This window comes from Macaca nemestrina, chromosome 2 (assembly GCF_043159975.1).
Source record: "Macaca nemestrina isolate mMacNem1 chromosome 2, mMacNem.hap1, whole genome shotgun sequence".
NCBI lineage: Eukaryota > Metazoa > Chordata > Mammalia > Primates > Cercopithecidae > Macaca > Macaca nemestrina.
In genome coordinates this window covers 32,505,395-32,529,803 of record NC_092126.1, presented here as the reverse complement: position 1 = coordinate 32,529,803, position 24,409 = coordinate 32,505,395, and the positions used below count along the sequence as shown (strand labels likewise).

General features: G+C 42.6%; 1 protein-coding gene across 3 annotated transcripts in view; it reads right to left on the bottom strand.

Annotated features, from left to right (window-relative positions):
• The window catches only part of LOC105490407 (2-hydroxyacyl-CoA lyase 1), a 73,680-nt gene that overhangs the window by 10,152 nt on the left and 39,119 nt on the right, over window positions 1-24,409 (bottom strand). The window contains exon 17 of one of the 3 annotated variants that reach the window (XM_011755979.2): window positions 1,314-23,428. The exons of the other annotated variants lie outside the window; for them this stretch is intronic. Coding sequence (XP_011754281.2) covers window positions 23,396-23,428 — 33 coding nt within the window. The 3' untranslated portion in view covers window positions 1,314-23,395. Of the gene's footprint in view, window positions 1-1,313; window positions 23,429-24,409 lie in introns of those variants that run through there. 3 annotated transcript variants of the gene reach the window in all.

The following is a 24,409-nucleotide window of genomic DNA, read 5'->3' as shown; positions in this document are numbered from 1 at the left end:
GGTTTATATTCCTGATGTAGAATTTTAAACATATTTGCAAGAAAAGGAAAAAGAAAACTACACCAGCATATAACATTGTTTTTATTAATAACCTCTCTCTCCAGCCAGCTAGTAATCTATTTCTATTAAAAATGGAATCTGGCTTTTAAAAAGAATGAATGCTGGCCAGGCATGGTGGCTTATTCCTGTAATCCCAACACTTTGGGAGGCTGAGAAGGGTGGATCGTTTGAGGCCAGGAGTTCAAGACCAGCCTGGCCAAATGGCAAAACCCCATCTCTACTAAAAATACAAAAATCAGATGGGTGTGGTGGTGCACACCGGTAGTCCCAGCTACTCAGGAGGGTTAGGCAAAAGAATCACTTGAACCCGGGAGGTGGAGGCTGCAGTGAGTTGATCGTGCTACTGTACTCCAGCCTGGGCAACAGAGCAAGACTCTGTCTCAATAATAATGATGATAATAATAATAATAATAATAAATAAATAATGAATGCTTTTGATAGTGGGCAAGGCTATGCCTGTGTGGAAACCAGAGGTGTATGAGATATCTCCATACCTTCCTCTCAATTTTGCTGTGAACCTAAAATTGCTCTTTAAAAAATAAAGTCTTTTAAAAAATGAATGTAAAGTGTTTATTGCATAATGACTTGATGGCAGGATGAAGATATATTAAAATATCCATTGGGAAGAAATTTTCAAAATTAAGACCCCAATACCAATACCAAAGTCTTTGGTGAGCACTTTCCCACACTGGCGGGGACTCATCAAAACTCCCTCCTGTTGTGTTGAGTTCCATGTTGCCATGACTTTGAGGAGCAGATTCAGATGCACATCGCCAGGCACACTGCCACATGTTATTGTTGCTTAGGGGCTAGATGTCTCCCCTAGGTGGTCACTGCTCAGTGCCCTGAAGCGTGCGTCCCTGGAGAAGCCTACCTCACGTCTCCTGCAATTTGAGGAGCACCATCTCCCCTGCTTTCTCTTTTTTATCAATCTCACTGAATCAAATCTCAGCCAACAGTTTGTCTGGTCACCCCGTTAGCTGTTCTGTGGGAACTGTGTCTAGTGTCTTCTCAGATGAGCAATCTAGAGGCTCACATCTTGCTATACACAAGGTTAGCAAAGTGCACGGCACACAATGGTGACTCAGTAGAAGCTGAATGACATAGAGGAGTTATGATCTATTTCTTTACCACTTTATCACCGCTCCTCCTTGTACTTTGCCACTGCTTGTTCTTTGGGTCATCCTGAGTTTTGTCACCTAAATATTAAGCCCAGAATTTTACAAGAAGATCAAAATGGAAAAATTCAAAAGTTCTCAATTTAAAACCACAGCCCCATTTATTCTCTTTTGAATCTTTTGTCTTTTAAAATTGCACTCTTCAAGATAAAACCACACGATACGCGACCTTGAAAAAGCCACTTAATTTCCCTGGGCCTCTTTCCTGACCTGGGGATAATACCACTCCCTCCAAAAGATTTCTGTGAAGACTGAAATAAAATTATGTGTATGAATGCTCCTAAGAGTTATATAAACTTATCATTATTCCCTCAAATCTAGATCAAAACTATACCAGTAATCAACATTGATAGTTACCTAAAACAGAACATTAGCCATTTTCTCTTCCATGTTTTCTTCTTATTTTCCCAAAGTCCTCCATTCCTTGGGTCATCTCAGGGAGTGGATGGGTCAGCCAAGTCTGGGGAAGCCCTGAGCAGAAGAGACCATTGCCTGACTCTCCAGAGTGTGGACCCCAAGGAGAAGCCCATGCCCAACATGGCATCCAGTGGCAGCATCCCAGTGTCTGAGGGAGAAGTCCAGGCAGACGGGCCTGAGACCTGCAGAGATCTGTACATCCCAGCATAGTATGAAGAAGGTTGCCAGAAACTTCCCATGTCCCCACAAGGATGTGGAAAGGGGCTGAGCAGATGGCAAACTGGAATAGTCCTGTTTGCAAAGAGTAGATCCATTAGCAAATTAGAAGTGGAGCCTCAGGATGGGAACTCCATGAGGAGAGGGGACAATTATAGTAGCTGGTCTCCAAAGATGGCCCCCAGTCAACCACACCTCCCAGTGGTCACATTCCTGTGTAGTCCCCTCGCACACTGAACCTGGCTTGGTCCTGTCATTTGTTGTAACCATTAGAATGCAGCAGAAGTGACACTGTGCCAGTTTCAGGCCTGGCAGCTTTTACTTTTGCCCTCATGAGAAAAACCAGGTACCCTACTGGAGAGAGACCACGTGGAGGAGTACCAAGGGGCCACAGTTGTCCTGGACCAATCAGTTTAAGGCTGTCAGAAACAAATCAGAAGTCTGACAAAATCAGGTTTATTCACCACTGCAATGAGGGAGACAGCAGCCCAGAGGAACTGTGGGGCAGCTTGCCAAACAAACGTAATGTGGAGTTAGTACAGGATTTGGGGGAAAGGTGGAATTTAAATGAAGTCGATCTTTTTCTGCTTGTTTTTGAACTGAAAAATTGTTCTATAAATTGAAGTCATCAACGAAACTCAAAAGTGACATTAAGAGTCAAACAATTTTCACACAAAGCGTTTGAAGAATATATATGCCTTATATATATATATGAGAAGGGGACTCAAGAAAAATGAGTGGGGGGCAGCCACAGTGGCTCACGCCTGTAATCTCAGAAATCTGAGAGACTGAGGCAGGCGGATCACTTGAGACCAGGAGTTTGAGACCAGCCTGGACAACATGGTGAAACCCAGTCTCTACAAAAAATACAAAAATTGTCTGGGCATGGTGGCACATGCCTGTAGTTCCAGCTGCTAAAGAGGCTGATGTGGGTCACTTGAGCCTGGGAGGTGGAGGTTGCAGTGAGCTGAGATCGTGCCACTGCACTCCAGCCTGGGCAACAGAGCGAGACCCAATCTCGACAAAAAAAAATAATAAAAGAAGAATGAGGTGGGTATAGACCAGAAGGTGAGGGATGAGGGGCATGAGGGAACCTTAGTATACTAGCCCGGGTACACACTGAAGCAATGGAGATCTACTGGGAGTCAAGTAATAAGACAATACTGGCCCTGGAAGTGCCAACAGATGCAAAGCCATATACAACATTCCAAGTCTTTTAATGTATGTCATTTTAACGAATTGAGATGCCATATTCCACAGACCATAAATTCACGTAAGTCATCATTTTAGACTACACGATTCACTGATTTTTCGTATTAAATTTGAGTGTTGATGGTCTCAAAGTAAAGCAGGCTCTGTGTAAAGGTTTCAACATCAGGTGTGGACTATGAAGGAGATGCCAGGGTCCTCCTGCTTCCTCATATATTAGAAAGCTGTGGTAGATGTAGAATGCTGTGTCCAGAAAACCCTCTGCATCTGAGTTGCAAATTAAAACTGTTTCTCTGTTCCAAAGCGACTGAGCTCCTCCAGGCAAAAGTGGAGTATGTCATTCGCACTTATAAAAGTTTCTAATGATCTATGATTTTAGAAAACAAAGCTTCTCACTGAATAAGAAAGGCAGGTGTTGGCCACTTATAGCTGCAGTGTGCCTCTGAATAAAAATTTCCTCCTGTTAACTTCACATCTGGCTTTATCCATGTATTAGTCCACTCTCACACTGCTATAAAGAAATACCTGAGACTGGGTCATTTATAAAGAAAAGAGGTTCAGTTGGCTGACGGTTCTGCAGGCTATAGAGGAAGCGTAGATGCTGCCATCTTCTTGGCTTCCGGGAAGGCCTAAGGAAACCTATTATGGCAGAAGGTGAAGGGGAAGTAGACATGTCTTACATGGCCGGAGCAGGAGGAAGAGAGAGTGGGGCACCACACACTTTTAAACAACCAGATCTCACAATAATTCACTCACTCACCATCATGAGAACAGCACCAAGGGGATGGTGCTAACCCATTTAAGAGAACCCCGCCCCCATGAGCCAATCACCTCCCACCATCTCCAACAGGGGGGATTACAATTCGACATGAGATTTGGTGGAGACACAGATTCAAACCATGTTAATCTGCATCTGTTATTCCAGCCTGATGCCTATTTAGGCAGATTTATTTATTTTTTTTTACATTCTTAGCCTAAGCTCATTTTCATTTTCTCAAAGTGAAGAAGGCAAGCAACTCAGGCCTTCCAGCCCACTGCTGTCCTCAAGAGGACCCGGCTTTAGCTGCCATCTGCCCACAGCTGCATAAGATGGCTCAAGCAGGATAAGCAGAACCACTGAATCCAGTCAACCCACAAAATGTGAGAGAATAATTTCTTGGATTTAGTCCCTCTGGTTTGGGATAGTTTGTTGCGTATACATGGATTGCTGAATCAGTCATTCTTGAAGAAGAACTCTACCCTGATGGCAGGATGGTAATAAGACCCCTGAAAATTAGGTCATCCCCAAAGAAGAAGAAAACAAGGGAGAGGAATGAGACTAAATTAAACACTTACTCAAAAGAGACTTGAGTTTTAACCCCTAGTGATAGAAGTCAGAAGAGTAATAGTTCGGGGGATGGATGGGTTGGCTGGAGAGGACATGAGGGAGCCTTCTGGATTGCTGGCAGTGCCCTATACCTTGATCTGGGTGGTGGTTACATGGGCACATACCTATGAAAAATTCACTGAGCTGTACACTTAAATACTAAGTGGGAATGGAGTTGAGGAGCTAATTTCTATTACAGAGTAATAAAGAAAAGTTTACCAATTCTGTGAAATGTACACCTGCAACAAACATAAGTGAAAACAAAGAATGGCAGACACATGAAGTAAACAAATGTATATAGAAAAAAGTATTATTTATGGATCTAAACACTGAGTGACCAAGATGCCAAACAGAAACATGATTAAGAACAAGGAACCTGAGAATATAAAATTATAACATTGCTGGAATACTCATTCTTGTAACTCCTATTTCAATGAGTTAAATTAGAAGTAGACTATACCCTTTTCAAGATCATCATCCCTGGAATTCGAGATGGAAGGAAGCTTTGAAATCCTCCTTCGCTGGTTCTCAAACTGGGCTGCACACTGGAATCACCTGGAGAGCTTTAAAAAATACTGATGCCTGGGGCCCACTCTAGAGATTCTGAGGTAATTGATCTGAGGTGTGACTTGGGAATCAGGATTTTTTTAAAGCTCCCCAGGTGATTTCAATGTGCCGCCAGGGTTGAGAACTGTGGGTCAATTTCAACCACTCTTCTCACAAATGAGAACACAGAGGCCCAGGACTGGCAAATGGTTTGCTAAATATCCATTAATTGGCTGCAGCCAATTTTCTCTGATGTGCTGTAATAGGAGGGAGCTGTGGTATGGACAATACCAAACAGTGAATAATCTAAAAATAATTTCTATTTGGTTCGGGAAAGCAGCACATGACTTCCTGGCTGCCGACTGGCCTGGCTAATTCAGTTGGGTCGAAATGAATGTGCTCTTTCCTGCACTGACACTGACAACCCAGCTCTGTGCTGAGATGTGGAAGGAAGGTGGCTGAATTAAACGCCAGCTGCAGCCAGTTCTCCAGTGGGCAACAGACAAGGTGTCAATGGCACATGGTAACCATATGGATGAAGGGACTTGCCTAACAGAGGATTCCACGACGGAGCAAAGCTAGCTTTCTCCTCATCCTGTACTCTATGAGGGTTGGGGACTAGAGGCATAAAGAAGGAACAAAGGAAGAGGGGCTTATGTTTTTCAAGGAGCTATTTGGTGCCAGGTTTCATAGTAAGCATTTCTATAAACAGCATATGGTCTTAGTTCTATAGAGTTAGGCATTCCGGAACCCACATTATAGAGATGAGGAAACTAAGGTTCAGCGAGGTTGTATAACCCAAAGCAGAGCCAGAATAGAAACTCCGGCTTATCACACTCAACACTTTCTGACATACCATCTGTCCGTCGAAGAGGGAGAAATGCAGATGGACTTGGGTCAGATCCTTAGATTTTAAGTGCTGCTAAGCAAACTTCACCTCCCAATTTTTTCAGTTCTAACAGTCTAAAGGCTGCAGCAAAGAGACCTCCAGAAAGTACCTGTGCAGCCACGAGAATCTGTCTCCAACCACAGGAGCATGACTGACCAAGAGCCCCAGCTGCCACTCTCTGAAATCTGTCACCCACATTTATGCTGAGGCCACATTTCCTAGGCATTGTGCTGCTCCTCTCCAATCTCCAGTAGAAATACGAAGGTGGGCCTGTTCCTGGGAGGCATGGGACTCCTCTGATAGAAGCCTTGCCAAATTCTCCTCAGATGGCACCCAGCCAGGATGCTTCTGCCCATCCTTGCTACCCTCTCTTCTCACTGGGGTGTGACCTGCATTGCAGCCTGATGGCTCTCAGCCTTTCCCAGCTCTTCTGTTTTCTCTCACAGAGGCATTTCCCTTAATAAAGTCCCTCATGTATTGAATCCCACCTTGGCATCTACTTTGCAGAGGACCTGGATGACAGAAATGCCCCTCCCTAATGGTGCCCCCAAGCATACACACATCACAGTGGGGAAGGTCACAGTGCGGGAAGAGAAAAGGTCAAAAGCTGACTCATCAAGGGGAAGCTGGTCTGAAATTTTTTTAAAAATTGTAGGCACATAGGTGTCTAAATTTATGGAGTACATGAGATATTTTGATACAGGCATACAATGCATAATAATCACATCAGGGTAAATGGGGCATCCATCACCTCACACATTTATCCTTTTTGTTACAAACAATCAAAGTATACTCTTCCGGTTACTGTAAAATGTACAATTGTTGACTACAGTCATCCTGTTGTGCTATCAAATACTAGGTCTTATTCATTCTTTTTATTTTTTTGTACCCATTAACCATCTCCACTGCCCCTCTCCTGACTACTGTTGCCAGCCTCTGGTAACCATCCTTCTACTGTCTATGTCCATGAGTTCGATTGTTTTAATTTTTAGCTCCCACCAATAAGTGAGAACATGTGAAGTTTGCCTTTCTGTGCCTGGCTTATTTCACTTAACATAATGACCTCCAATTCCATCCATGTTATTGCAAATGACAGGTTCTCATTCTTTTTATGACTGAATAGTACTCCACTGTGTATATGTACCACATTTTCTTTATCCATCCATCTGCTGATGGACACTTAGGTTGTTCCCAGAACTTGGCTACTGTGAACAGTGCTACAATAAACATGGGAGTGCAGATACCACTTCAATGTACTGATTTCCTTTCTTTTGGGTATAAGCCTAGGAGTGGGTTGCTGGATCATATTGTAGCTCTATTTTTAGTGGTTTTCTTTTTTTTTTTTTTTTTTTTTTTGAGACAGGGTCTTGCTCTGTCACCTAGGCAGGAGAGCAGTGGCACAGTCTCGGCTCACCGTAGCCTCGACCTCTTGGGCTCAAGCAATACCTCATCCTTAGTCTCCTGAGTAGTTGGGACTACAGGCATGTACCACCATGCCTGGCTAATTTTTTTTTTTTTTTTTTTTTTTTTTTTGTATTTTTGTAGAGACAGGGTTTTACCATATTTCCCAGCTGGTCTCAAATGCCTGAGCTAAAGCGATCTCCCCTCCTCAGCCTCCCAAAGTGCTGAGATTATAGGCATGAGCCACCGTGCCCGGCCCTCTATTTTCAGTTTTTTGAGGAACCTCCAAACTGCTCTCCATAGTATGACTGTACTAATTTATATTCCACCAACAGTGTACAAGGGTTTCCTTTTCTCCACATCCTCTCCAGCATTTGTTATTGCCTATCTTTTGAATAAAAGCCATTTTAACTGGGGTGAGATAACATATCATTGCAGTTTTCATATGCATTTCTCTGATGACCATAATATTGAGCACCTTTTCACATACCTGTTTCCCTTTTGTATGACTTATTTTGAGAAATGTCTGTTCAGATCTCTTGCCCATTTTTTAATTGTATTAGATTTTTTTCCCTATAGAGCTGTTTGAGCTCCTTATATATTCTGATGGGTAGTTTGCAAATATTTTCTCCCAGTCTGTGGGTTGTCTCTTCACTTTGTTTCCTTTGCTGTGCAGAAGCTTTTTAACTTGATGTGACTCTATTTGTCTATTTTTGCTTTGGTTGCCTGTGCTCGTGGGGTGTTACTTATGGTTCAATCTTGGTAGGTTGTATGTGCCTAGGAATTTATCCATTTCTTCTGGGTTTTCCAATTTCTTGTCATATAGTTGCTCATAGTAGCCTCTAATGATCCCTTGAATTTCTGTGCTATCAGTTGTAATGTCTCCTTTTTCATCTCTGATTTATTTGGGTCTGCTCTTCTTTTTTAATCTGGTGAAAGGATTTTATCTTTTAAAAAACTGTCTTGTTGATCTTTTGCATTGTTTTATTTCAATTACATTTATTTCTGCTCTGATATTTATTATTTCTTCTACTAATCTTAAGTTTGGTTTGCTCTTGCTTTGCTAAATCTTTAAGATGTATTGTTAGGTTGTTTATTTTAAGTTTTTCTATTTTCTCTTTTTTCTTTTTTTTTTTTTTTTTGAGATGGAGTCTTGCTCTGTCACCCAGGCTAGAGTACAGTGGTGCGATATTGGCTCACTGCAACCTCCATCTCCTGGGTTTAAGCGATTCTCCTGCCTCAGCCTCCCGAGTAGTTGGGATTACAGCACGTGTCACCACACCCAGCTTTTTTTTTTTTTTTTTTCTTTGTGTATTTTTAGTAGAGACAGGGTTTCATCATGTTGGCCAGGTGATCTGCCCACTTCAGCCTCCCAGAGTGCTGGGATTACAGGTGTGAGCCACTGCGCCCAGCCAGTTTTTCTACTTTGTTGATGTAGGCACTTATAGCTATAAACTTCCCTCTTGGCACTGCTTTTGCTGTATTCGGTAGGTTTTGGTGTGCTGTGTTTCCATTATCACATTAGCTGTGTTTCAATAATTTTTGCAGTTTCCTTCTTTATTTCCTCATTGACCCATTGGTTACTCAGGCACATATTATTTAATTTCCATGTGTTTGTATAGTTTCCAAAATTCCTCATTATTGATTTCTAGTTTTGTTCCACTGAGATCAGGGAAGACACCTGATATTATTTCAGTTTTTTTTAATGTTTTAAGACTTGTTTTGTGGCCTAACATATATATGGTCTATGCTTGAGAATAATCTATGTGCTGAGGAGAAGAATGTGTATTCTGCAGCCATTGCATGAAATGTTTTGTAAGTATCTATTAGGTCCGTTTGGCCTGTAGTGCAGATTAAGTCCAATGTTACTTTGTTTTCTGTCTGGATGATCTGTCCAATGCTGAAAGTGGGGTGTTGAAGTCTCCCACTATTATTATATTGGGGTCTATCTCTCTCTTTAACTCTAATAATATTTGCGTTATATATCTGGGTGCTCCAGTATTGGCTGCATATATACTTATATCCTCTTGCTGAATTGATTCCTCTATAATTATATAATAATCTGGTATCTTTTTACAGTTTTTGTCTTGAACTCTATTTTGTCTGATATAGGTATAGCTACTCCTGCTCTTTTTTGATTTCCATTTGCATGGAATATCTCTTTCCATCCCTTTATTTTGTCTATCAGTGTCTTTATAGGTTAAATGTGTTTCTCGTAGGCAACAGATCATTGGGTCTTTTTTTTTTTAATCCATTCAACCACTCTACACTTTTTTATTGGAAAGTTTAGTCCATTTACATTCAATTTATTATTGATAAGTAATGACTTATTTTCTGGTGGTTTTGTGATTTTCTCTTCCTTCTTTCCTTCCTTCCTGTCTTCCTTTTAGTGAAGGTGATTTTCTCTGGTGGTACGTTTTAATTTCTTGCTTTTCATTGTTTGTGTTATCTATTGTATGTTTTTTGATTTGAGGTGACCATGAAGCTTGCAAATAATATCTTATAACCCATTTCTTTAAACTGATGACAACTTAACACTTGTATAAACAAGCAAAGAGAAAACTAATTAAAATGCTACACTTCTTAAATGAGTGTAGTGTGGGAAATAAAAATAAAAAATCTCTACACTTTAACTTCTTCTCCCTAGTTTTCATTTTTTGTTGTTTTAATTTATAACTTATTTTACTCTCTCTGTCTTGAAAAGTTGTTGCAGTTACTGTTTTGTTTTGAGGTAGGGTCTCACTCAACACCCAGGCTGGCTGTAGCCTCAACCTCCAGGGCTCAGGTGACTCCCACCTCAGCCTCCTGAGTAGCTGAAACTGCAGGCACATGCCACTACATCCGACTAATCTTTTTGTACTTTTTTGTAGTGACAGGGTTTCACTATGTTGCCCAGAATGGTCTTGAACCCTTGGGCTCAAGCGACCTGTCTACCTTGGCCTCCCAAAGTGCTGGGATTATAGGAAAGAGCCACTGTGCCTGGCTATTTTTGACTTGTCCGTCGTTTAGTCTTTCTCCTTAAGATATTTTATTTTATTTTATTTTTTTGAGAGATGGAGTCTCGCTTTGTCACCCAGGTTGGAGTGCAGTGGTGCAAATCTTGGCTCACTGCAAGCTCCGTCTCCTGGGTTCACGCCATTCTCCTGCCTCAGCCTCCCAAGCAGCTAGGACTACAGAGGCCTGCCACCACGCCCAGCTAAATTTTTTTTGTTAGTTTTAGTAGAGACGGGGTTTCACCGTGTTAGCCAGGATTGTCTCAATCTTCTGAACTCGTGATCCGCCTGCCTCAGCCTACCAAAGTGCTGGGATTACAAGCGTGAGCCACTGCGCCTGGCTAGCTTCAGATAATTTCTTATTGCTCATTAAAGTCTTTTTCTTTCAGACTGAAGAACTCCCTTTAGCATTTCTTGTAGGACAGGTCTGGTGTTGACGAATACCCTCAGCTTTTGTTTGGGAAAGTATTTCTTCTTCATAGTTGAAGGAAATTTATGATGGTTATATTATTCTATAGTAAAAGTTTTTTCCTTCTGCACTTGAAATGTGTCATGTCACTCTTTTTCCTGGCCTGTAAGGTTTCCACTGCAAAGTCTGCTGCCAGACATATTGGAGCAGCATTGTATACTGTTTCTTCTCTCTTGCTTTTAGGATGATTTCCTTATCCTTGATGTTTGGGAGTTTAATTATTAAATGCCTTGAGGTAGCCTTCCTTAGGTTAAATCTGCTTGGTATTCTATAACCGTCTTGTATTTGAGTATTAATATCTTTCTCTAGGTTTGGGAAGCTCTCTGCTATTATCCTCTTGAATAAAATTTCTACCCTCATCTCTCTCTCTACCTCCTCTTTAGGGCCAATAACTTTTTTTTTTTTAATTTTTTTTTTTTTTTTGGGACGGAGTCTCACTTTGTCACCCAGGTTGGAGTGCAGTGGCGCAATCTCGGCTCACTGCAACCTCTACCTCCTGGGTTCAAGGGATTTTCCTGCCTCAGTCTCCCGAGTAGCTGGGACTACAGGCATGTGCCACCACGCCCGGCCAATTTTTTGTATTTTTTTTTTTTTTTTTTTGTAGAGACAGGGTTTCACTGTGTTAGCCAGGATGGTCTCGATCTCCTGACCTCATCATCCACCTGCGTCAGCCTCCTGAAGTGCTGGGATTACAGACGTGAGCCACCCACGCCTGGACTTTAAGGCCAACAACTCTTAGATTTGCACTTTTGATGCTATTTTCTAGATTTTGTAGGCATGCTTCATTCTTTATTTATTTTTTGTCTCCTCTGACCATATATTTTCAAATAGCTTGTCTTCAAGCTTACTTTCTTCTTCTTCATCAACTTTGCTATTAAGAGACTTGTACATCCTTCAGCATGTCAACAGCATTTTTCAAATCCAGAATTTCTGCTTGATTCTATTTAATCATTTCAATCTCTTTGCTAAATTTATCTGAAAAGATTCTGAATTCTTTCTCTGTGTTATCTTGAATTTCTTTGACTTTCCTCAAAACAGCTATTTTGAATTCTGTCTGAAAGGTCACATATCTCTCTCTCTTTGGGATTGGTCCCTAGTGCATTAGTCATGTTTTCCTGGATGGTCTTGATGCTTGTGGATGTTCATCAGGGCATTCACATTGAAGAATTAGGTACTGATATGGTTTGGCTGTATCCCCACCCAAATCTCAACTTGAATTGTATCTCCCAGAATTCCCACATGCTGTGGGAGGGACCCAGGGCAAGGTAATTGAATCATGGGGGCCGGTCTTTCCCATGCTATTCTCGTGATAGTGAATAAGTCTCACAAGATCTGATGGGTTTATCAGGGGTTTCTGCTTTTTCTTCTTCCTCATTTTCTCTTGCTGCCACCATGTAAGAAGTGCCTTTTCACCTCCCACCATGATTCTGAGGCCTCCCCCACCATGTGGAACTGTAAGTCCAATTAAACCTGTTCTTCTTCCCAGACTCGGGTATGTCTTTACAAGCAGCATGAAAATGAACTAATACAGTAACTTCGTACCAGTAGAGTGGGGCGTTGCTGAAAAGATACCCGAATATGCGAAAGTGACTTTGGAACTGGGTAACAGGCAGAGATCGGAATAGTTTGAAGGGCTCAGAAGGCAATAAAATGCGGTAAAGTCTGGAACTTCCTAGAGACTTGTAGAATAGCTTTGTCCAAAATGCTGACAGCGATATGGACAATAAAATTCAGGTTGAGGTGGTCTCAGATGGAGAGGATTAACTTGTTGGAGCAAAGGTGACTCTTGTTAAGTTTTAAAAAAGAGAGTGGCAACATTTTGCCCCTGCCCTAGAGATTTGTGGAACTTTGAATTTGAGAGAGATGATTTAGGGTACCTGGCAGAAGAAATTTCTAAGCAACAAAGCATTCAAGAGGTGACTTGGGTGCTGTTAAAGCCATTCACTTTTATAAGGGAAGCAGAGCATAAAAGTTTGGAAAATGTGCAGCCTGGCTGTGCAATAGAAAAGAAAACCCCATTTTCTGGGGAGAAAGAAATCAAGTCAACTGCAGAAATGTGCACAATTTGGAAGAAGCCTAACGTTAATCCCCAAGACCATGGGGAAAGTGTCTCCAGGCAATGTCAGAGGACTTCGCAGCAGCCCCTCCCATCACATGCCTGAAGGGCCAAGGAGGAAAAAGTGGTTTCGTGGGCCAGGTCCGGGATCCCTGTGCTGCATGCAACCTAGGGACTTTGTGCCCTGTGCCCCAGCGGCTCCAGCCATGGATTAAAGGGGCCAACATACAGCTCAGGCTGTGGCTTCAGAGGGTGGAAGCCTCAAGCCTAGGCAGCTTCCACATGGTGTTGAGCCTGTGGGTGCACATAAGTCGAGAACTGAGGTTTGGGAACCTCTGCCTAGATTTCAGAAGATGTACGGAAATGCCTGGATGCCCGGGCAAAAATTTGCTGCGGGGCGGGGCCCTCATGGAGAACCTCCGCTAGGGCAGTGCGGAAGGGAAATGTGTGGTCAGAGCCCCCACACAGAGTCCCTACTGGGGCACTGCCTAGTGGAGCTGTGAGAAGAGGGCCACCATCCTGCAGACCCCAGAACAGTAGATCCACTGACAGCTTGCACCATGTACCTGGAAAAGCCGCAGACACTGAACACCAGCCCATGAAAACAACCAGGAGGGAGGCTGTACCCTGCAAAGCCACAGGAGCAGAGCTGCCCAAGACCATGGGAACTCACCTCTTGCATCAGTGTGACCTGGGTGTGAAACCTGGAGTCAAAGAAGATCATTTTGGAGCTTTAACATTTGATGGCCCCACTAGATTTAGGACTTGCATAGGCCCTGTAGCCCCTTTGTTTTGGCCAATTTATCCCATTTGGAATGGCTGTATTTACCCAATGCCTCTACCCTCATTGTATCTAGGAAGTACCCAGCTTGCTTTGGATTTTACAGGTTCATAGGCAGAAGGGACTTGCCTTGTCTCAGATGAGACTTTGGACTGTGGACTTTTGGGTTAATGCTGAAACGAGTTAAGACTTTGGGGGACTCTTGGGAAGGCATGGTTTTGAAATGTGAGGACATGAGATTTGGAGGGGCCAGGGGCAGAATGATATGGTTTAGTTGTGTCCCCCCACCAAATCTCAACTTGAATTGTATCTCCCAGAATTTCCACGTTTGGGGGGGACCCCAGGAGGAGGTGATTTAATCACGGGGGCCGGTCTTTCCTGTGTTATTCTCGTGATAGTAAGTCTCAGGAGATCTGATGGGTTTATCAGGGGTTTCCGTTTTGTTTCTTCCTCATTTTCTCTTGCCGCCTCCCACGATTCTGAGGCCTCCCTGGCCATGTGGAGCTGTAAGTCCAATTAAACCTCTTTTTCTTCCCAGTCTCCAGTATGTCTTTACTAGCAGCATGAAAATGAACTAATACAGTTATTTATTGTAGTCTTCACAGTCTGGGCTTGTTTGTACCTATCTTTCTTGGGAAGGCTTTCCAGGCATTTGAAGGAAATTGGGTGTTGTGATCCAAATTTTTGGCTGCTGCAGCCATATCTGCATTAGGGGGTACCCCACGCCCAGTAATGCTGTGTAATCCCAAGACCTTGGTGCTCTTGGATAAGATCCAGAAGAATTATCTGAATTGCCAGGCCTAGACTCTTGTTCTCTTACCTTACTTTCTCCCAAACAAACGTAATCTTTCTGTGCTGAGCTGCCTGGTGCTGGGGGAGAGATGACACAAGCACACCTATGGCCACCACCACTGGGATTGCACTGGCTCAGACCTGAAGCCAGCACAGCACTGGGTCTTGCCCAAGGCCCACGGTAACCACTACCTGGCTACTGTGTATGTTCACTCAAGGCTCTAGGGCTCTACAATCAGCTGGACAAAGTCAGCCAGGCTTGTGTCCTTCCCTTTAGGGCAGTGAGTTCCCCTCTGCCTTGACTAGGTACAGAGATGCCATCCGGGAACAGGGTCTAGAGTCAGAAACTTTGGAATTTACCTGGTTCACTATTTTACTGAGGCAGAGCTGGCACCCAAGTCACAAGACAAAGTCCTTCCCACTCTTCCCTCCCATTTCCACAAGGAGAGGAGTCTCTTCATTGTCACCACCACCCCAGGCACACAGCAACTACTGCCTGGCCACTGTCAATGTTCACCCAAGGTTGAAGTCCTCTTTAGTCAGCTTGTGATGAACGCTGCTAGGCCTGGGACTCTCCCTCCAGGTCACTGGGCTCCCCTCTGGCCCAGGGCAGGACCAGGATTGCCATCTAAGAGCCAAGGCCTGATACTGGGAACTCCAAGAGCCTGCTTGGTGCTCTATTCACTGTGGCTGAATTGGTACCTAAGCTACAAGACAAAGTCACCTTTACTTTTTCCTCTCCTTTTCTCAAGAAGGAATCTCCCCCCATAGCCACCATAGCTGGGAATGTGCTGGATCATACCAGAAGCCAGCACATCTGAGTCTCACCCAAGGCCCATGACATGTACCACCTGGCTCCTACTGCTGATTATTCAGGGCCCAAGGGCTCTTTCGTCAGCAGGTGATGAATCCTGCCAGGATTGGGTCCTTTCCTTCAAGGCAGTGGGTTCTCTTCTGGCTCAGGTATGTCTAGAAATGTCATCAAGGACCTAGGGCCTAGAATGGGTGCCCTACCCCACTGTGGCTAAGCTGGTATCCAAGTTGCAAGACAAAGTCCTCTTTACTCTTCCCTCTCGTTAGACAGAAGGAATGAGTCTCTCCTAGAGCTATGAGCTGTGCTGCCCGGGGCAGGGGAAGGGGTGGTATAAGCACTCCTTTGGCCACCCTGGCTGATGTCTCACTGGACTGTGTGCCCCTGAAGTCTACTGGCTCCAAGCCCAGCACAGCATCAAGACTTGCCCAGGAATTGAAGCCCTTCTGGTTTAGACTGCCTTTCAAGTTTATTTAGGACCCCAAAGCACTTTGGCCCTTCTGGCTAGGACTGGTCTAAATGCTCCCTCCATGGACACCAGCTGAATTCTTCCTCATGATGCTTTCTGCTGTGACACAGCAGCACTAAGTTCCAATACAAAGTCCCACAATTACTGCACTCTTCCTCCCCTAAATGCAGATTCTCTCCACGCCACACAACCACTGCTGGGGCATGGGGGAGGGGTGGCATCGGCAATTCAAGACTATCTTTCCTACTCTCTTCAGTGCCTCTTTCAGTGATAGGAAGTTAAAAATAGGTACTGTGATTTCTCACCTTATTTTTGGTTCTTATAAAGGTGCTTTCTCGTGTGGATAGTTAAACTTGGTGTTTCTGCAAGGAGGACAATTGGTGGAAGCTCCTATTCAGTCATCTTGTGCCACCTCCTCCCTCTTTTCTGGTCTGAGATTTTGAAGGTGAAGACTACAGAGAAGCAGCTTTCTCAATATGTTTGCCTTTGTCATTGGTCTCGATGCTATAAAGGAAGGTGGTTTAGGCAACAAATAATTGACTAGCTTTCAACTAGCCCTGACTGAGGATTAATTGCCAATAAGTCACTTGTCATTGCAGGTGACCACAAGCCCCAACTTGGAAATGGTAGTAGGTATTCTTTTTTGACCTTGTCATGTATTTTTGGGAAAGACATTCAAACTCTGCAGCCTCACTAACTCCTAATAGGGAGGTTTTCTTGTCATCTTTTACTCCTCCTGAAGGAGGAAAGTAGATAAATGACATGCTGATTCTAAAACACCTAGAAGGAAAGTGGTGCATGCCCACCAATGCCATTTAGCATTGTTTTGGAAGTACTTGCCAATGCCACTAAATAGCAACAAAACAGATTAATATCTAGAGACAAATTTAACAAAAATTGTGTAAGATCAATATAATGAAAACTTTAAAATCCCACTGACAACTGGGCCTCAATGATCCTGAAAGAACTGCCCAGCACAGGGTTAGACAATTCCCAGTTATAGTAAACGATTCACCTGCTTGAGCCTTACTGACCGTGGAGAGGTCAAACAACTTTCCTTTCATACACAAGCCAACCAATCCAGAGCTCATAACCCCAGCTTCCTTCTTCATGGCCCTCTTTATGGTGCTCTCACATTCTGGGAGACCATCTCCCTGCCCAATCACCCCATATCCAGACAGCTAGGGACAGCCTCTACACCATCCCTGAGCATATCAACATTGTTCAAACAAACCAATCCTAAACGTGTTTACCCTGCCTCACTTCTTTCTTCCTGCAGTAATCACGATAGGGCTTTAGCCCACTAGTTCTCATTCTCTTTCTACCTGAGACCTCTTCTTGGGAACTCTTGAGTAACAACTATTTTTTCAATGGCAACAGTCTCCTGATATGTTGGCCTTACTGAATGTTAAGATTTTCTGTTAACACACTCTATTTTAAAAAACACACTCTAATTGAAATATCAGATTTTTTTGCTACTAAAGTTAATATGGAAAAATAATCAAGTGAAAATAACCACCAGGCGCGGTGGCTCATGTCTGTAATCACAGCACTTTGGGAAGCCGAGGCGGGTGGATCACTGAGGTCAGGAGTTCGAGACGGCCTGACCACATAGTGACACCCCGTCTCTACTAAAAATACAAAAATTAGCTGGGCGTGGTTGCGGGCGCCTATTATCTCAGCTACTAGGGAGGCTGAGGCAGGAGAAACGCTTGAACCTGGGAGGAGGAGGTTGCAGTGAGCTGAGATTATGCCATTGCACTCCAGCCTGGGTGACAGAGGGAAACTTGGTCTCAAAATAAATAAATAAATAAATAAAATAGCCATAAAAATTCTGAAATGCACGAGTAATGTAGGGTGGTGGGGAGAGGGGACAGATGGAGTGGCTGATGGAGGGTAGGGAGCCAGGGATGGCACTACGAACCATTAAATGGTTTGATGAATGTAGTGAGTATAAATCTCAGTCCACAACAGTGTGAAAGAAATATTTATTTTCAGTAATTCTACCTAATTTTAATTTTGACCTTCATTTCGCCAGGTGGAAATAAAACTTCAGTCATTTCAGGGCCTCACGCCCACCAGCCCCCATCCCCAGCATTGCTCTAAGAACTACTGGGCTTACTTAATACCTAGGTATCAGGGTGGGCTTCTGATCCCTGGTAGCTCATCTATCCACCCTGCATCCTTGTTGAACATTGTCTGCTATAGCTTTTGTGATATAAACCCTTCCTGGATTACTTCCTTCCCAAGACAAGATGGTGAGGGAGATGGGAATTTAGCTCACCATGAACACTGTGAGTTTGTGACAGTGGTGCACCCCAGGTGCTGCAGGAGCATCCAGAGAAAGGAAGGCTTCATGGAAGAGGGGACTGTTGACCTGGGCCTTGAAGCATATAGCCAATTTCACATGGCAAAAATGGGTGGGTGAGTACAGAGCATCACAGCAGAAACAGCACAAGCAAAGCTGGGGCTAAGGCGAAACCAGGTCTGACTTCTTGAGCCCAACTTGACCATGCAATGGGGAGGCAATTCCTGGAAATATGGAGGGACCAGGGAAGTGAGCCTTGGCAGTGAACTACATGGCTGTAGATTAGCCACTCCACAGAGCAGGCTCCAGCAACCACTGCAGAGAAGGAAAATCATGGATCTTGCCATCTCTGCAGGTATTTCTAGGCCGTAAATCAAAATTTAAAGTGGTCCCTTCAAACTTTGAAACAGGAGATCCAGGAGTTTCTATGTGTTCCTTTCATAGCTCCCTAACTGAAAGAGTGACCACACAACCTGAATGTGTCAAGGGTTCACTGGCCAGCTAGCCCCCTTCTGAAAGAGAGGGTCCTGGAAGGGAGGGAAGAGTCAAGACATCTAGTGAAAGCCATAGGCAATCCTGTCAGTTAGATCAGAATCCAAGGCATATGCTTTTATCTCCACCTCTTCCAAAAGTAAAATTTACAGGATTGTCAATTTCTCCTTTCCACATTATTCCATTTATTCACATTAGCAGCAGCAAATGCAACCAAACACACACCAGATAATTCACACTTCGTCTGTATTTTACTCTCTGTAATAGTCAGTAGTTAGTTTTCTCGGGGTTTCTCAGTCACAATTCCCAACCAGTCACAAAAGTAACTGGTTTCCTACTTTCTTAAAACAGTCATATGATGTTCTACGGTAATCACTTTACATTTGCATTATTTCAGAGTCATGGGCTACTTCTTCATTCACATGCACTGCTTCCCCACTGCCTAGCTGTCTTGAAAATAATACAGGAACAAAAATGTTTTGGGATTCAATATAATTTTCCTTTTCATTTTCTTTTTCCTTCAGTGTCCAAAAGTCCTATCATTTTCTTGCAATGGATTTGAGACTTTTTTTCCCTATGGCATACACACTCACTTCACAAAAAAGCTGAGCTACTTCAAAGTAGCATGTATGAAATAACTGTAGAACATCTCCACTGAGCTATTATTAACCATCGTGAGTTCCCACTCAACTAGTAGTTAGTGAACTCTTACAGAGCACTATGGCTATATAGAGAAGTGAAAATACACAACCCCTGATTTCCAGGAAATGTCTAATTTACTTGAAGACCCACTCACTTGAGAAAAGGGAAACCACAATGTATACTTTTACATTCACTGCTAAGCTGAGACTCCAGGTGGTGTTCTCTTCTCTAAATTCTCACCTTCCTAAAACACAGTGGCACTTATTGAGTGCCTTTTATATGACAGGCATTGGGCTAGGAGCTTCTGGGTGGCTTTTTGAATCCCCAGATAACCCCACGAAATATGAAAGATTTTTGGAAAGACTATTAGCAGAGAAAGTAACCTAAGAAACCATTTCACTTTGGGAGGTTGAAGTGGGAGGACCGCTTGAGCCCAAGAGTTTGAGACCAGCCTCACCAACAGACACATCTCTCCAAAAAAATTTTAAAAATTAGCCAGGTGTTGTGGCATGTACCTGTAGTCCTAGCTACTTGGGAGGGTGAGGTGGGAGAATTACTTGAGCCCAGGAGTTCAAGGCTGCAGTGAGCTATGACTATGCCACTGTACTCCAGTCTGGGCAACAGAGGAATACCCTGTCTCAAAAAAATAATAAAAAAATTCATTTCCCATTGATCTCCTCAACCCTAGATTCTAGGTTTTCCTTAATTAAGAAAACTGCCATAATCTTTTGAAGCTCAGTTTTTGTGAGGCAATTGGGTATTATTAATACGTATACTAGGCTCACATAAGAAATTCATTATTAAACTAGGGGCTGCAAAATATTCTATCAAGTATCTATCAACCAATAGATCCATTTTAGAGGGGTATTTTCAGTATCTTATCCAAGGAAAATCTGCTGTGAGGAGACTAATTTCAAGATCATTTTTACTAAATAAACTAAATAAACCTGGACTAATGTGGTCTTTACACATTTAGACTGACCTCTGCTGGACAGTCTAATAACCTGTCTGAATTTTTTTTTTTCTCTGAGAGAATATGATTAGGAAAGGGGCATTTTCCCCGAATTTTATCTAGTATTTAGTAACAGATTTACAAGTTCAATTTATAAATATTAATCAAGCCCTCTACACCACCTAATGGCAAAATCTTATATTGCATTTGGCTGCCAGCGGTGTGTCCAGAGGCAGAGTGGGAGGAGGCTGGTGAGGTTACAGGAGCTATCCAGTCCAAATGCTCCTCTTCATAGTGTCTTCCTCCTGTGCAGGACATAAGAATACCTGCAAAATGGGGCTGCTTCTATGAGTCCGTCAGGGGCCCAATCACAGTATCTTCTGGGTTCACCCCTAAAACTGAAGTCTACCACTTCACGGTGGTCACTTGTGCCTAAACTAACCAGTGTAGACAAGTCTGATCTGGGTGGTGCAAACAAGCTGAATTTTGATATAAAGTCTTATGCTTCAATGTATGTAAAACTGCAGATAAAAAATATGAATGACCCTGAAAATAAGTGATGTTTTTCAATTTCAAATATTCTTTTAAAATAATGCCTGCTTCTGATAATAAAAATTACATATTTATAAAATTGTATAAAGGAAAAAATTAAAGAAATAGAAACTGCCTACAATTCCATCTACCAAGTTGTATTACAGTTTTAGTTAATTTTGTGCCCATCTCTGTTCTGTAAGCAAGCATGTATGCATGAGTATGCGTATTTCCTTACTTCACTCCATTTCATTTTGTAGCTTGCTGCTCTTTTCACATGTTGTATCGTGATTATTTCTCAATCAATCAATAACACAATTTTTATTTTATGATGATAGATCATCATTTATGTAACCAATGTCCTCCTATTAAACGTTGGGGTTGTTCCTAAATAAAACTATGTAAAATGGCCTTTCATATAAATATTTGACCAAATATTTTATTATTTCTTTAGGATATATTCCCTAAATAAGATCACTGGGGCCTGGCACGGTGGCTCATGACTGTACTCCCAGCACCCTGGGAGGCAGGGGCAAGAGGATAGCGTAAGCCCACGAGTTTGAGACCAACCTAGGCAACATATTGAGACCCTGTCTCTACAAAAACAGAATAAAAAAATTAGTCGCGCATGGTGGCATGCACTTGTAGTGCCAGTTACTTGGGAGACTGAGGTGGGAGGATCACTTGAGCCCAAGGAGGTCAAAGATGCAGTGAGCCGTGATCACGTCATTGCACTCTAGCCTGAGCAACAGAGCAATACCCTGTCTTGAGAAAAAAAAAAAAAACAAAAAAAAACTTCATGGGGTCAAAACTTACAGGGTATGAACATTTTTAAGATTCCAAATACAAGCAATGCTAGAATTACTCTGTGGAAATGTACCAACTTCAACTTCCATCAGCAGCGTAGGGAGTCTCATTTTCACTTCCACTTCACCACAATTCAGATTAATTTAGAAAGTTCTTTGCCAGGTGGATAGGCCAGGGGGAAAAAAGGGATTTTCAATATAACTTACATATTCATATTTATTTATATTCATACTTTCATTGAGCATTTATATTTTTTCTATGAATTGTACATTCATGCCCTCTGCCCATTTTTCTACTGGCACCTTAATATTTTTCTTATATATAAGAGTTCTTTTTATTTTATTTATTTATTTTTTTTTTGAGAGGGAGTCACACTAAGTCTGTTGCCCAGGCTCAAGAGCAGTGGCGGGATCTTGGTTCATTGCAGCCTCTGCCTCCCGGGTTCAAGTGATTCTCGAGCCTCAGCTCCCTGAGTAGCTGGGATTACAGGAGTGTGCCACCACGCCGGGCTAATTTTTTTATTTTTAGTAGAGATGGGGTTTCACCATGTTGGCCAGGCTAGTCTTGAACTCCTGATCTCAAGTGATCCACCCGCCTTGGCCTCCCAAAGTGCTAGGATTACAGGTGTGAGCCACTGCCTCCGGTCTGAGTTCTTTATATATTGTTAACTTCATTGGTCTAAATGTGGTATGCTTGAACTTAGGTCGCTAGTCCAAATATATCCTGAAATTATTAGTTTGGGTGTGGTGTGACTTTGCCTTTGGCTCAATAAATTCTTTCCAGAAAAAAAAAAAAAAACCAAATTCATAAAATATAGGACAAGCCCCACTAAACACTGGGGACACTTAGGTACTGAGTAGTCAAAAAATAAAATAGGAAGCAGAAAGAGCCTATGTATCTCAACTAATTGAACATGTCTCTACATTAGATAATTCTTACAGCTTTTTTCTTCAATTCTTAAAAGATAGGTAACTGCCTTAGTCTGTTTAGTGTTGCTATAAAGGAATATTTACTACAGCTAAGTAACTTGTTTTACAAAGCGGTCTATTTAGCTCACAGTTCTGATAGCTAGAAGGTTCAAGACTGGGCATCTGGTGAGGGCTCAGGTTGCCTCCATTCATGGCAGAAGTGAAGGGGAGCCAGTGTGTGCAGAGTCCACATGAGGAGAGAGGAAGCAGGAGAGAGGTGGGGAAGGTGATAGGTTCCCTGCAGGGAAGGTGCTGGGTTCCTTTCCTTTTTTTTTTTTTTTTTTTTTTGAGACAGAGTTTCGCTCTTGTTGCCCAGGCTGGAGTGCAGTGGTACAATCTCAGCTCACCGCAACCTCCACCTCTTGGGTTCAAGCGATTCTCCTGCCTCAGCCTCCTGAGTAGCTGGGACTACAGGCATGCACCACCATGCCCAGCTAATTTTGTATTTTTAGTAGAGATGGGGTTTCTCCATGTTGGTCAGGCTGGTCTCGAACTCCCGACCTCAGGTGATCTGCCCGCCTCAACTTCCCAAAATTCTGGTATTATAGGCATGAGTCACTGTGCCTGGCTGCTAGGTTCCTTTTAACAACCAGCTCTAGTGGTAACTAATAGAGGGAGAGCTCATTACCCTGAGAACTCACCAAACCTTTCATGTGGGATCCATCCCCATGACCCAAACACCTCCCATTAGGCCCTACCTCCACCACTGGAGATCAAATTTCTACATGAGGTTCTGGGGAACAAACATGCACACTATGGCAGTAAAAGAATATTGATATGTAAATCAACATTTAGGCAGTTACAACGCTATTATTTAATAAAAGCTCTCCATTCATCTGTAAGTAGTTTTGTGGCAGAATAACTTTTTCTGTTACTTTTTCTAACTTTTTCTGTTCTTAATCAATTCCTTTACTGTAAAATGTCATTTTAAAATGTTTATTTTATTTTGCACAATTTTAACAGTAGAGTAATTTTGCTCTGGAAAATAAAATTTCATCTTGCAAGAAAGAGAAAACTCAAGACCACCAACTGGCGTCTTTATTTACATATTAGAGCGGGTCAGCCAATGAAAATCCTAGAAAAAGAAGACAACAAACATTCAGTAAAAAGAAATGATTGTCTCAAATTATATCCTCATTGTTTCACTTGTTCTAAAACCTAAAAGTCCTACACAATGGTGGCAAAATGAGGTTTGTCTTTGTTCTGGTGCTTTTCCCAAAAAGGACTTAAAACCTACTAGTGAATCTTCCTGCTGTGTCCTATAAAACAATCTAAAATGGCATTCTGGGTCCTCTTCCATTAACAGTAATCAGAGCACAAAAACTATAGTCTAAAAGAACCACAAGTACACTCAGAAGGAGAAGGGAGATAAAGGAGGCCCACAGAGGGCTGAGCTCCTGGGTCTGAGAACAAAAGTAGGAAGAACTGTGCACGGAAGCCTCTTACAGAACAAACACCATCCTACACATACGGCCTGGACACAGACACAGATACAGGCATTCCCATATTGAGGCAGAAAGTGGCCAGCCAACACTGAGAATCAATGACAAATGGCAGAGGGACAGACAGACAAAAATCAATAGTTTGGAAAGTATAATGTCTGTAAATTCCACTGGAATGAAAATAAATAATTTCAAAGTGATAAATGTAAGAAATATAAAGATAATCCTCATAGAATTATAAAAGAGGAAGACGAGAACTTATATTTCTCCGGCAATATCCAAACAAAATTCATAGAGAAATTGTAGAACAGATCATTGGAAGCAAATCAATAGAAGCGCGAACTCACTGGCAGAGAATTTGTTAGGGCTTTTCTGTGATTAACATAGGTCTCAAGATTATGATGATGATGATTTTGAGACAGAGTCTCACTGTCACCCAGGTTGGAGTGCAGTGGCACAATCTTAGCTCACTGCAACCTCCACCTCCTGGGTTCAAGCGATTCTCGTGCCTCTGCCTCCTGAGTAGCCGGGATTACAGACATGCACCACCATGCCCAGTTAATTTTTGTATTTTTTGTATTTTGTATTTTTAGTAGACACCATGTTGGCCAGGC